The sequence below is a fragment of the Mugil cephalus genome, chromosome 6 (assembly GCF_022458985.1).
Source record: "Mugil cephalus isolate CIBA_MC_2020 chromosome 6, CIBA_Mcephalus_1.1, whole genome shotgun sequence".
NCBI lineage: Eukaryota > Metazoa > Chordata > Actinopteri > Mugiliformes > Mugilidae > Mugil > Mugil cephalus.
This window is the reverse complement of record NC_061775.1, coordinates 28475380-28489680: the sequence shown is the minus strand read 5'-3', so window position 1 is coordinate 28489680 and position 14301 is coordinate 28475380. Positions and strand designations below refer to the sequence as shown.

At 43.9% G+C, this 14301-nt stretch overlaps 1 protein-coding gene across 2 annotated transcripts; it reads right to left on the bottom strand.

Moving 5' to 3' along the window:
- Positions 1–460: 460 nt before the first annotated feature.
- si:ch73-60h1.1 (calcium/calmodulin-dependent protein kinase type IV) lies at positions 461–13072 on the bottom strand. 2 transcript variants are annotated; one of them, XR_007112980.1, is made up of 13 exons: positions 11971–13072; positions 11386–11464; positions 11209–11271; positions 11059–11141; positions 10894–10966; positions 10070–10160; positions 8546–8620; positions 8090–8165; positions 7438–7564; positions 6476–6628; positions 4750–5239; positions 3355–4530; positions 461–3149 (listed from the first exon to the last, which is right to left on the bottom strand). XR_007112980.1 is itself a non-coding variant. In XM_047587983.1 (12 exons), the coding sequence occupies exons 1-12, from the start codon at positions 12075–12077 to the stop codon at positions 4448–4450; spliced, it is 1500 nt and encodes a 499-aa protein (XP_047443939.1). In that variant the 5' UTR covers positions 12078–13072; the 3' UTR covers positions 461–4447. The 2 variants fall into 2 exon arrangements, 1 of the variants encoding a protein (XP_047443939.1); XM_047587983.1 differs by having other exon boundaries at positions 461–4530.
- Positions 13073–14301: the final 1229 nt, after the last annotated feature.

The following is a 14301-nucleotide window of genomic DNA, read 5'->3' as shown; positions in this document are numbered from 1 at the left end:
TATGATTAAACAGAAACTCTAGATTAAACTTCATGCAGCCTTGAATCCTGCTCTGGTTAAAGCTGAAAATTCATCTGTGTCTTTCGAAACATAAATGATTTATTAACAATCATCTATCATATCAATCTGATATAAGAATGTTCCTGATCCTCTCGTTGACCAAGTCTCAGGCTGATTAGTAAAAGTACTTTTAGTAGTTTTAACAAATGAATGAACCTTTAAATGTAAACATTGTGCCCCTATGAAAAATAAAGAGGAAGATATTTTTACTAATTACAAAAAGAGCAGCATAAACGTCAACTGCTGGTAATTTCTTGTTAATTATTAGCTTGTTTACACGTCCACGCAGCAGGGGGCGCTGCTGCACACAGAGATTAGTGTTAAAATTAAAATTACATTGCCAAAAATACACTTAAATTGAGATTAAAAATTACTCTGAGGCTGAAGAAGAAGAAAGGAACCCAGAAGCGAGGAGTTTTATTTTTCTACCAGCTAATCTTTTACTGGATGATGCAACATCCTGCGGTTCATCGAGGCTGAACTCAGATCGTTCTTATGTCTGATATGATTAAAGGAAGTTAAATAATACATGCAGAGATACTCGTCATGTCATGTGTCCCAGATAAAAAAAAAGCTACGAGTTACTCATCAAACACAAAACAAACACCATTTACAGATTAGCCCCGCGGTTTCCGCCGGGACGAGTAAATAGAAGAAAATACTCATGTTTTTACAGAAGAGTATAGAAGTAAATAAAACATACAATATCCATGCTGCTTATCCAGTGGGGTTAGTTTGATACAATGATTTAAAGAGGAACCGAAAACCACAAACTGACACGGGACTGAACCAATTACAAGGGGGGGGCGGGTTTAATGATGGTCTTCAAATCAATTAACTGATCAACGTCAGAAAACGGACGGATTCACCGAATAAAGTCATTGATTCTCTCAACGGTGGGATTGTTTCTGCCATGTCACAATTTAAATAAAATCCCGGAGGATCAGCTGATGGAAAAGGATCAGCTGATGGAGGAGGATCAGCTGAGGATCAGCTGATGGAGAAAGATCAGCTGATGGAGGAGGATCAGCTGATGGAGGAGGATCAGCTGAGGATCAGCTATACTGCATGGATCAGCTGTCACACTGATGTGGTCTGACTTTCGGTGAGTGAATCGACTTTAGTCCTGGAAGATCACGTGGTTTGAATCTCGTCTCCTTTAAAACAGCAGTTTGCAGGTTTGATTCCTCTTTAAACAGAAAAGCCCTTCGCTAACGGACGTCTTTGCTTTTCAGAGTCAGGGACTAAAAACGACCAGAGGAGGTTCAGCTGTTCAGTCCGTCTCCTTTAGGTTTGTCTCCTCAACCAGATTCAGCTCCTCTGAGCTCAGAACAACCACATAGAAATCAGAGTGTTTGGGGGCGGGGCTTCACGTCACCTGATTGGTTTAAATGTCTCTGATTGGTCAGAGGGTTTATCAGGTCTGTGCATCTTTTGGTTATTTCAAGTTTGCTTATAAACCAGACAAAACAAAGGAAAAACAACTGTTGCTAGATTTTTAGTTTTAAATCCAAACTTTTCTTTTATTGTGTTTAAAGTTAATCTCAGTCTTCATGTTGTATCTTAACACTGGACCTGAGGCCTGAGGCCTGTATCACGGAGCAGGATCACAGACTTATGGAGGAAACTTCAGGGTTAACTCTGAGTTTCTGGATTCATTCTCATGGAGCTACGTTACCATGGTAACTTACTCTGAACAGCTGACCTGCTTCAGGTCAGGGTAACTTTCAGAATCTACCTAAATCCAATAAAAGGCTCCGCCCACCGGCCAATCAGCTGGGACAAACCCCCGCTGAGCTCAAACACAGCTCAGAATCAGCATCATTTCATTCATATATGATGTGATGTCACAGCTTTATTGTCGCCCAGGTAACATGATAGAATGATGGTTTATCTTTTTACTCCAGAGGGGTCACATCTGATCCATCTCTGCAGCTTCATGGCTTCATTAAATCTAAACTAACTGAAACACTGATGTGTAGTTTACACAGGTATTTAATCTGCAGTCCTTTGTCTTATGGCGTCTCTTTGATGTGTTTGACTTTTCTCCTTCATATCTGAGGAGAATCAGTGTTTGTGGATCAGCCTCACGGTTGTGATGGTTCTGCTGCCTTAGAACCCACAACAACACAAACCTGGTTCAGTTACTGAGCTGATGACCAGCGTCATGATGCCACTGATCCAGATCATCACTGTTCTGGATCAGCTCAGCTGGATCAGTTGAGCTACTTCCTGATACAGGCCTCAGGTCTCTCTGCTGCGTTTAGACCAACAGAAAACATCTGAAATCATTGACTGTGTCGGGGTTTGGGTTTGGGTTTGGGTTAGTAGGAGGTGAGGACTCGAATGCAGGACAAATGAGGCAGGAAGGAATCCAAGGAAAAAGGGATATTTAATAAGAAAATCCAAAAGAATCATAACGTGACGTGGAGAAAGTAACATCAACGATCAGACCAGGAACGAAGGGAAGGCAGGACCATAAAGACACGAGGGCTGAGAAATGACAAAACAGATCAGAGCAATGACACCAACAGAAACCAATTAACAATCAAAGGACACGAGGAAACAGACAGGAAACCTGAAACTTAACAAAATAAAACAGGAAACACAAAACACGACACAGACAGAAACACGAGGAAACACAGGCAGGAAACGAAGACACATGACAAAGTAAAACAGGAAACACAAAACATGATCACAAAATAAAAGACAGACAGAACCTTGACAGACTGATGGAAACCTCTTCTTCTTCTTCTTCTTCTTCTTCTTCTTCTTCTTATTATTATTATTATTATTATTATTCTTTGTCTACAGATATTTCCCCTGGTTTCTCATTTACGTCTCAACCAAAGGTAAATTTACTTCCATATTTTTAGTTTTTAAATTAAAAATCAAATCAGACTTTAAATTCTAAAAACAAGCTTTAAATACCAGAAAGTGCACAGACCTGTCAGGTTTCATGTGTCTCTAACTTAAAGGTCATTCAGTGCGGTGGGTAATGACTGTTTCTCTGTGTTGTGTCAGTGTTGTTGTTGTTGTTGTGTCGTCGTCTTGTTACTTTCTTTCTGTTTGACTGGATGTGGAAGCTCCTGTACAGAAAGAGGTAGAACGTGTGGTTTCAGATCAGATGATTTTCAACGAGATTAAATCTGGTGTTGTATTTTTTTGGGGGATCTGGTGGAATAACGTGTCTAAAACCAAACTACTGTATGTACAGTGCAAACAGGAGCGTCGCTGCTGTAAACCAAACAACGTTTCACTGGAAGGTCACAAACACCACAAGTCACTACTCACCTGAACGCTACACAGCGGAGCTACGCTAATCTACCATCAGGTCAGCGGGGTCACGGCAAAGAGTAGAAAGGATAAAAACCTCCCGTCTCTCCTCTCAAAGTCTGAAGTCCGTCCAGTGTTTATTAAAATACAATCAATCAGCTCCGTCCTCAGCGTCCCAGGAAAAGTCCACCTTCTGAAGAAGAAGACGTCTGTTTGTCCCGACCGGGACTTAAAGGAAACATTTTGTTTTTGAGCAGAAAAGCTCAGATTTCAGCCTCATGTTCGTGCGTTCATCTGGAACTACTTTCTGACTAACATCAGCGTATCCCTCCGCCCACAACTAAAGATGTTTCGTCTTTTCAAAGTTAAACTGAACGCACTCACACGACGGTGATTTGCATGTGAACGTTTCGTTAATGAATATTCTCCTGGTCCTTAAATGAACTGAATGAGGAACAGTTCCAGCTCAAAGGAAGAACTCGGTTCTTCTGCAGAAACAGATCCACTTGTTCTGATTGTAGAGAATCCATCAACTAAACTGAACCTTTTCCATCTGACATCAACATCGGAACAAGATTAAATGTCATCGAGCAGGAACAGGAAGAATCCGTCCTCTGGGACAGGGACTACATTCGTTATTTTACTGAAGCTAATCCACCGCTTTAGTTTGGACTCTTTAAACTTCTACATGACAAGTGTTTTAAATAAATGCTGTTTCACCAGATGCTCAGACAAACTGAGGCGTTAATGAGATTATCTGAGACCAGATTTAATGGTTCAGGTTTAGTTCATTTCTGTGGTAAGAAAGACAATGAGCATGTTGGCGCGGGAAATAATTCAAGGCTAGTTGGTGAAGAACTGTCACAGATGAACTAACTGCTAGCATGTCTCAGCTTCCAAGCTAGTCGGCTCGCTAACGGTCAGTTAGCTAAATTTGTATATTACAATTATTATTAAACTTTAATGTCACACAAGTCATCTACCAAAAACCAAATCCACCATAATGTTGAGTTGGAAGCCAGAAAACTAGCATATTGCTAACTAGCACATTGCTAACACACCTCCTGGCCGCTCGTACTTAAACAATATCTTTTACTATTGTCTAAAGTATTTAAATGTTGTTTTTCTTACCACAGCAGCAGGACCAGGGTCGTGCTCTAGTCTTTGCTTTTTGACGAATCTCCAGCCTCCACGCTGAAAACCAGAAGTTTAAAACAAACCCTCAGTTAGTCAGATAGCGTATTAGCATGTTAGCATGGCTGCTGAGCTACAAAACTGGAAGTTGTGGTGATACTGGTTAGATGTGAGCCGGTGTTAAAGATTCTTTTGGTTTAGTTTGGTCCCGTTTGTAAAGGGCTGATGGAGCGTTAGCTGTGTGTTTGTCAGGTGATTACTGGCAGTGGGCGGTCTTACTGCTAGGCTCCGCCCCTGACGTGAAGCCGTTGCTGAGGTTGTTCGGATTCGGGGGCGTGCCTAGCGGGGGCGTGGCCTCGTCCTTGGTGGTGGGCTCTATGACGGAGCAGCTCTTCTGAGGCAGCCGGGGTTGGACCAGCATGGTTTTGGGAATAACGGACATCTGTCGCAGCCCATCGGCACGCAACGGAGGTCTGGTGGGGGCGGGGCCTTTGGCTGTGACATCACAGATGGGCAGTTTGGGGCTGGATGGAGGGGAGGGGCTGAGGGCACTTTGGACGGCGGGCTTGGTTTCAGCTTCCTGTGGCATCTGCTGGTCCGGGGGTGGAGCCTTCGTGTCTGTGGGGGCGGGGCCTGTAGATTCGGGAGGCGGGTCCTGTTGCATGCTGCTCTGCCGTGAAGTCCCTGAACCTGGAATCTCACAGCTGTCGGTGCGACGCCGTGAGCCCTCGTGCATCCGACTGGTGGCCACGACGGCCTTCATGGCAGCCTGTCGCACACGAGACAATGATTTCACCCACGTTCACCTTCACACCAGAGTCTCTGCATGTTAAAACACTTCCCACCATTCTGCCAATCTAACCATGAACAACTCAACCACCCCCTCCCTGACTTCTCCCCTGTTCCCTAATGCATGTGGTGGGAAAGTGAAGGTAGAAGCAGCGTGAAAACAATAACAGAATAAATGCAGGTCTCTCTGTGGTATAAAATTCTGAAAGTCTGACCAACGTCTTCCCTCGGTTACATTAACCGGTCTGTAATAAAGCCATTAAATTAGGAACCATTGCAACTGTTTGGGTCCCAGGCTTTAGACTGTTGTAACTTTAGCCCCTTTCAGCCATTTAGCCTCAACATTATTTTCTTCTCTAATCTCAAAGTAAAACAGGACACAGCAGCATTAACTAGAAGGAACTCTGCAACTTAATCAGACCATTATAATAAAACTATTGGTCAGACTTTTATCAGAAATATATGAAGTAAACACCTGATGAGTTTTATTATCATACAGTTATTAGGAGCATTTTAGGACGAGAAAAGAAAAGTGTGAAAATGCCAGAAAGGTAAGACCTGCTTTAAGGGTTATTCCAGGACGTTACGCTGGTTCTCAGTCATCCATGTCCTGGTTTATTAACCAGATACTAAACCTGAACCTGGAACGGGAGGAACCGGTTTGGATGTTGTCTCTGTTGACACTAGTCCTAGAGGTTGAGTTTCCAGACTTTTAATCACTCGTCTACGTAGCTTCTACTTGGTCCAGTTTCAGCTTGTTTATTGGATACGTAACTAGAGAATCATTAATCAGTGAAAGGAGTTGGGATCAGAACAGGTTCCTCCAGGTCCTGGTCTAGGTGAGTATCAGGTCATAAGCAGACTAGTGTCATGTGACCTCCAGGTGATAAACTAAACATTTAGAGCTGAACTCTTGGATGAAACGTCTTCTAGAACCACAACAGGTCCAGATGAGTTTGATCCAGATTGTTTTTGTCTTGTTTTGTTGGATTTACCTGGATGATTGAGAACCTCGGAGTCATGTGGTTCAGATAATTAGCATTTAAAGGGCGGAGCTGGGGCTGTTAACAGGTTTCAGGTCAAGGTGACGTGTCATGACACGATGTTTCACTCTTGATCCCGTTTGGTTTTCGTTCTGTTTCTGTTGTGAATGTCTCTTCGTTGGCGTTTCGTGTTTTTGTTCTGACCGTCTTTGTCCCGTCATCCAGTCACTCACCTTAAGTTTGCGCCGGGCGTTGAACTCTTGCAGTTTCCTCTGGGTGGTGTCCATGTGGGAGAACCGGGCCGCCTTACCCAGAACCCAGGGGTGCTGCAGGGCCTCCCGGACACTCAGGCGCTTATGAGGGTCGAGGACGATCAGCTTACTGACCTGGACACGGACCAACGGGACACGAACGAGTTCAGGCTCCAGGTAATGAAGCGAGTCCAGGTTCATTCTAGACGTTTCGAGTGTCCACTCGTCCCAGAATAAATGTTCTCTGATCTCATCAAGTCGTAGGATTTAGTGCCAAGTCGTACCAGACAAGTCCAGATTCAGTCTCAGACTAAACAAATACTTTAACATGTCCCAAAACCAACACAAGTCTTTTAATACAAGTCCAACTCCATCCGTGATTGATCTCAAGTTCTAACAAAGACACTTAGAGCAAGCTCAAGTCTCAAGTCGTTTCAAAAGTCCAGATTAAGTTTTAGACAAAAAATAAACCCAAGTTTTCTGAGACAAGTCCAAGTCAACCCACTTCAAACAGGTTTTAGCTAAGTCAAGATAAGATGCGTCCAAATCATTTCCAGACAAAGTTCAAAGTAAATCCATGTAATTTGAGACGAGTCCTAGTAAAATGTCCCCTCTCAAGTCTTTTAGGACAAATCTGTTCTGATCAGAGGAACGTTCACGTCATAACAAACTAGTCTCGTCTCCAACAGACAAAATACTTTAGGATGTTTCAAGCTGTTCAAAAAATCAAGCCCAGTCAAACTGGTCATATCCAGGTCAGACAAGTCAGAGACGAGTCCCTACGGTGGAGTCTCCAGGATCAACCTGGACGTCTTTTAGAGACCAGACTCGAGTTCAAACGGGTCTCAGACACAAAAACTAACTCTGAGGACAGAACCAAGTCAGTAAATATTCTAAATCCACATTCAGGACCTCTTCGTGTTTCCAGAGGTGGGAGAACTCACCAGGTCCTTGGCGTTGAGGGAGACCTCGTCCCACCACGGAGACACAAACTCGTAGTCGCAGTTGAGGATGCGACTGTACATGTACTGATCCCCCCTCGGGTCGAAGAATGGTTCGAACCCACAGAGTCTGGACACCAGGAAACCAAGCAGTTAGAAACACAAGGAGACGGTTGGCTCATAAATAAGCACATCAGTACGCTTCAACAACCATGTGTAAAGACACAAAAGATGTTAGTCTGGTGGAGAAACATCTAGAAACTACTAAAACTGGCTTAAGACCTTTATTCCAGACTGGAAGGACAGTGGAGAACCATGGTCTACCAGGAAGAAATAAATCCTGACTGATGGAGAAACGTTTGGAAGAAAAGCAGCAGTAGAACTCAGGGCTGTGTTTAATAGTGGAAGGAAGAACATTTCACACCATGGACAATGTGAAGGGAACTCAAGGGACTGAACAGAAAACCACTGATCAGGGAGGACAACCGGGAAAAAAGGCTCCAGTCTGAAAGGGAGCAGCACAAAGACTCAGGTCATGAGGTCTGATGGGTCCAGACTGGACCTGGTCCAGGGTGAAGAGATGCCTCCATCATGACTTGTGTTTACTGTACCAGCCCGGGGACATTTAAATGAACTGAGGCGTTAATGGACTCACAGGATGTAGAGGATGACGCCCACTGACCACATGTCCACTTCAGGCCCGTAGGCGTTTCCCCTCAGGATCTCTGGAGCTGAGGAGGAGGAGGAGGAGGAGGAGGAGGAGGAGGAGGAGTCTGTTAGTGGCCAGATGGCTGAGAGCAGAACTCACTGAGAAATCCCACAGAGCGACAGATGCAGTGAATGCATCACAGCATCCCATCAACACAGGTCATTAAACACATCCACTACTAATAATATTACTACTGATACTACTAGTACTAATACTAATAATACAATTATAATATTAATGGTAATACACCATCTACTGCTGGTTCTTAATACGACTGGATGATTCGGTATAAACTGCTACTATCACAATATTTACCTACAACTATACCACTACACTAATACACTGTCTACATCTGCACCACTGAATACTTGTACTGCATCATGTACTGCATCATGTACTCACCGCAGTATCCGGGAGTACCACAGACGGTCTTCATAGTGACCTGGTCATCAACGATCTTAGAAAGACCAAAGTCAGCTGGAGGAGGAGAAAAGGAGGTCTGATCAGGAGGAGGAGGAGGAGGAGGAGGAGGAGGCTAGTTCTGTTCTGTTTCATTATTATATTAATCATTTACTTTGTTTTTTACTGTTTACTGTGTCCAGTGGCGGCTGGTGTGTGTTTGGTAATGAATGTGTGATAATCAAATATTTAATTATCGCTGTAAAACACACATTGGCTACATCAGACACAGGTACATCAGGTACATCAGGTACATCAGGTACATCAGGTACAGGTCGACATCATTACGAGGAGGCGGTCGGTCCAGAGGTCACAGCCGTCGCCTCGTAATGACGCCTCAGGTTTAGTGAATGAACAGATGGTTCAGTTTGAACCTGACACAGTAGAACAGAATAATATGACAGGATGAAATAATGAACCAACACGAGCAGAAAGTGAAAATGATGCTGGGTCACTGCATTTAAAGGCAGAACTCGGCCTTTTTAACGGACTCAGATCCTCAGAGGAACAAACTAAACTAAAAAACCCAACTGGTTTCAAAGAGACTCAAGATATGAAGCTTTAGTTGTGTTGTTGTTGTTGCTGTTGTTGCTGTTGTTGTTCTATTAAAACTATTCGGTCACTTCTTCTTCTAACCCTGACATGACAATCACAACATCTCACTAACACATTTTGTGTTTTCATGTTAAATAAAAAGATGCAACTACTGAGAAATATTAACAAAATAATGGAAAAAGTCTAATTTTGTAGCTTCAGCTGAGAATATTGACTGAGTGAATGAAAGACTCGGTGTCTGGAAGGATCCTCGTAGACGTGGTTTGAAGCAGTGTCACTGCACCAGCCTACGCCTCCAGCGCTGAATCACAACACCAACAGCTTAATGATGTTTCTGATGTGATTTGCTCTGCGTCCATAGTTTCTAATTCTGTCTGACTAATGTTTCACATCAGTTCCTCAGTGGGTTCGTGCTGTGTCTCCTCTAAAAGCCACACATGGAAAACAGAAAAGTTAACCAGACGTTTCAAGAAACACAAAACCTCTGATTTTGTCGTTTGTCCCTTTGAGTTATTGGAACATGGTTTTTCCAACTTTTCCTCCAAAGTCATTGAGGAAATGGATCAGAGATCCAGTAATACACCTGGCTCCTCCCACTCTGACACCAGCAGCTCTGGACCAATAAGCAGCGGCCTGACTGGATTTAGGGGGCGTGGCATGACACCTGCCAATCACTCACAGGATTAAGGTAATTAAGTTTCACCAAAACATAAACAATCTGTTGTAAGTTGTTTAAAAAATGATCTCCTCATTTTTTTCTGTGTTAGCTTGTGTTAGCTTGTGTTAGCCCATCGAGCTGATACAGTCTGTGTCCTAGGTCCTGGTGGTTCTTACCTATCTGAAGGGGGTCCAGTGGGACCTGGTGGTTCTTACCTATCTGAAGGGGGTCCAGTGGGACCTGGTGGTTCTTACCTATCTTCAGGGGGGCGTCCAGCGACAGGTCGGCGTACAGCAGGTTCTCTGGTTTCAGGTCACGATGAACGACGCCGTTCTCATGCAGATACTGAAAGACATGAAAAATGACAACGTCCACACCAGGAAGAACCAACGGGTTCTCAAAGAACCAACGGGTTCTCAAAGAACCAACGGGTTCTCAAAGAACCAACGGGTTCCTCTGGTTTTCATCAACGGGCTTTACCTTCTGTTCCAGGGTCAAACAAAGGAATCACACTAGTTTAACTCTGATGACGGCGCAAACAAGCTGGACAAGATCTACTTCCACTCTCATTATCAGGGGACAGTGTCCCTGTAGTCCCTGTGTCTCTGGGGGACAGTGTCCCTGTAGTCCCTGTCTCTCTGGGGGACAGTGTCTATGAAGTCTCTCTCTGGGGGACAGTCTCCCTGTAGTCCCTGTTTCTCTGGGGGACAGTGTCCCTGTAGTCCCTGTGTCTCTGGGGGACAGTGTCCCCATCGTCCCTGTCTCTCTGGGGGACAGTGTCCCTGTAGTCCCTGTGTCTCTGGGGGACAGTGTCTATGAAGTCTCTCTCTGGGGGACAGTCTCCCTGTAGTCCCTGTGTCTCTGGGGGACAGTGTCCCCATCGTCCCTGTCTCTCTGGGGGACAGTGTCCCCGTCGTCCCTGTGTCTCTGGGGGACAGTGTCCCTGTAGTCCCTGTCTCTCTGGGGGACAGTGTCCCTGGGGGACGGTGTCCCCGGGTCTCTGGGGGACAGTGTCCCTGTCGTCCCTGTCTCTCTCTGGGGGACAGTGTCCCCGGGGGACGGTGTCCCCAGGTCTTACCGCCACGGCCTCCAGGATCTGCTTGATGACGTGGGCCGCGTCCCTCTCGCTGTAGTAACCTCGCTCCACGATCCTGGAGGCGGAAACGGAAACAAGGTTACCGTTGCCATGGCGACAGCAGTGATGGCGGTAACCATGGAAACTAAAGCAAGATGGCTGAGGTACCGGTCAAACAGTTCTCCTCCGGTCACCAGCTCCAGGACCAGCGCGATGTCCGTGTCCGTCTCGAAGATTTCCTTCAGCTGGATCTGAGGAGACGTTTCGTTAACGGACGTTTACTCCCGGTAACCGGAAACTAACGCGGCGGATACTTACGATGTTCGGGTGGGACAGACGCAGCAGGACGCCGATTTCCGTACGAACTATTTTCTTGTCGATCTGTAACAGGAGAGAGAGACACCGGAACGAGATCAGAACCGAACCCGGGCCGGAAGACAGCACGTGACCCCCGCTGGGCCTGGTCATAATGTTCTGGCTCATTGGACCACTCACCGTTTTCTTCAGGACTTTGACGGCGAACGGTTTCTGGGTCTGTTTCTCCTCACAGCGGTAAACGATGGACGTGGCTCCTCTGACACGGAAACAAAGACGGAACAATTATTATCAGGAATAAAACCGTCCGGTCCATTTAAACATGTGTGAATTTATTACATAACATCATAATGTTTCACATATGAGTTAACTTTGTCAAATTTTAAAATAAATTTTAAATAATATTTTCGATAAATCATATTAAAATCATCTGAACTAGTAAAATATAACAATAATAATAATTATTATTTTAGTAAATACGTAAAATGTATATTTCAAATAAAATAAATAAATACTTTAAAGAGCGGATTTGTATTTTTAAAAATATAAATTTTATATGTTAAATGAATCTAATTAAAACCATTGGAACGATTAAAATGTATAAATAATAATAATAATATTATCCTGGTAAATCACGGCTTTAATAAACTTCTTTCTCTCTTTAATATTATGATAAATCTCTAGATGTCTGACTCTGGACCCTCGGTCCCCCTCGGTCCCCCTCGCACCCCCTCGGTCCCCCCCGGACCCTGGTTCCGTCCAGACCTGCCCAGCTCGGCGCTCAGCGTGTAGAACTCCTCCACCGTCCCGTCCCGTCTCGACCCGTCCACCCAGAACTCCACCGGCTCCGAACCAGGCCGGGACGTCGGCATGACGACGGCAGGACCAGCACCGGGAAGGACCGGGACCCGATCGGAACCAGGAGCAGAGTAACCCAGATCAGATCTGAGATGTAAATCCGGCTCGGTAAAACCCAGATTAGAGCAGCAGAGCCGGATGATTCATGATCCTGATGGGCTCTAATCCAGACCAGGAGGAGGAGGAGGAGGAGGAGGAGGAGGAGGAGGAGGAGGAGGAGGAGAGGATGCAAAAACTCTGGATCTGGACCGTTTATCGAAACCAGCACCTGGAGCAGAAGGACCGGGCTGACGGGCTGGGCTCTTTAATCCAGACCGGAGCACGAACCAGGATCCAGAGGCAGCACCAGGACCAGACACGGGCCTAGAGACGCTCGGCTGTCGGATCCGCTCCGTCCATCACCTGCTCCGGGTCTCCGTGTTTCCTCGGCGCGTCCCTCCGGAGCAGAAGCCTCGGTCTCGGGGGAGATCCGCCCTGCGGAGCCGCGTCTGGACCACCGGGGAGCGGGGGGAGCTCAGGCCGGGAGAGAGGGTCTGATTCCCGGGCAGGGCTGCTCCAGATGTCCGCTGGATCTGCGGAAAGATCTCTCAGCCCCGCCCCTCGCGCCCCAACCAACCAATCACAGCCCCGCAGAGCAGCCGAGCCACGCCCCCATTGGTCCGCCGGGCTGTCAATCACCGCAGCTAAATACAGAAATAACCTAAATACTTAACTGTACATTAGAAACGACATCTGGAGACTGCGGGAATTAAACCCGCAACTCTCTGGGCCGAGAATCACGCAAACACACGCGAGACGGGTTTTCAGCGACGTCTTTTATCCGGTGGGTTGAAAGGTTGTGTGAAAAAACACAAAGTGCAGCGGTTTTAATGGGAGTTGTTTGTTTATTTGTTTTAATCTGACACTACAATAAATAAATAAATAAATAAAATAAATACATCAGAATCAGTGCTGCTACTAATCACTGACGTCACTTTGCATTTAGATCATTAAAAATATTTCAAATTTTTGTGTTTTGTTTTCTCATAAAAAAACATTGTGATGTCATCACCAACACATATAAAGAGTTAAAAATGTGAATTTAATCAAACTTTTGGTATTTATGATTAAGACTGAATTGAATTAAAAGATTTATGGAAAAAAAGTAGAAAAAAATATTAACATGCTGTTTCTAGGACGTTACACAATGTAAATGTGGAGTATAAGTTTTATTTGTTTTATTTGTGTTTGAAATAAAAAAGAAAAATCCCACTTTTGCCAAATATGAAAAGAAAGAGCTCGACTGCTTCTAAGTTATCAATAAAAATGAACCGGAAACAGAAACTTTTGAGGGTTATTGTTTTTTTTCAGAGGTGGATTCATGTTGTTTTTATTGAGAAATATGATGTGACAGCTACAGACAGAACATTTAAATTACAGAGAAATAAAATAACAGAATCTTTAAAGGTCATTAGCAGCTGTGCTTTTTATCTTTATGCTGCTATACTTTCTATTTTTATTTAAATAGAGCTGCCAAACTGTATTTTATTGTTTTTCACCAGTTAATGACAATAAAAACTTCTTCTCTTTCTTCTTAAAGGAGGAAAATGTTGGATTTATTAGACTTAGATACACTTTAATGATCCACAGGGGAAATAACGTGGTCACATTTTTTTTGCACTGTTTGTGATGTTGAATGTTGAATATCTGCTGCTGTTAACAACGAGAATTTCTCCGCTGTGGGATGAATAAAGGAAGATTTTATCTTACAGCACCTTAATTACACATAGAAGAAAGACCATTAAAAACCACAACTAAAAAAACTAAAAAGAAAGATAAAATAAAATAAATTCAAAGTGAAATATAAGTAATATCTAGTAAAATAAAATAGAAAATAGTCTAAGCAAATGAACAAAAGTACAAGAAATAGAGATGAAGAAATATATACTTTTTATAAAATCAAAGAATCATTAATCGACTTTGATTTATTTCAACCATAAACCAGAGTCATTTTGACAGTTTCAAATTAAAACAGTAAAAATGGCACAAACAGTGGCCACAATATTAGGAACAGCATCAACCAAACAGACTCAGGATCAGATGAACAGCTGCTCAACTCATCGTGGATTGAAATCTTTTTAAATTGACTTTGATGTGTTGTCAACTCACTTATAATAATCACATAATCTTTCCATAAATCTAATCATTTTTCAGTTGTATAATTATTCATGTATAAACTGGACCCTCATAAAACAAACT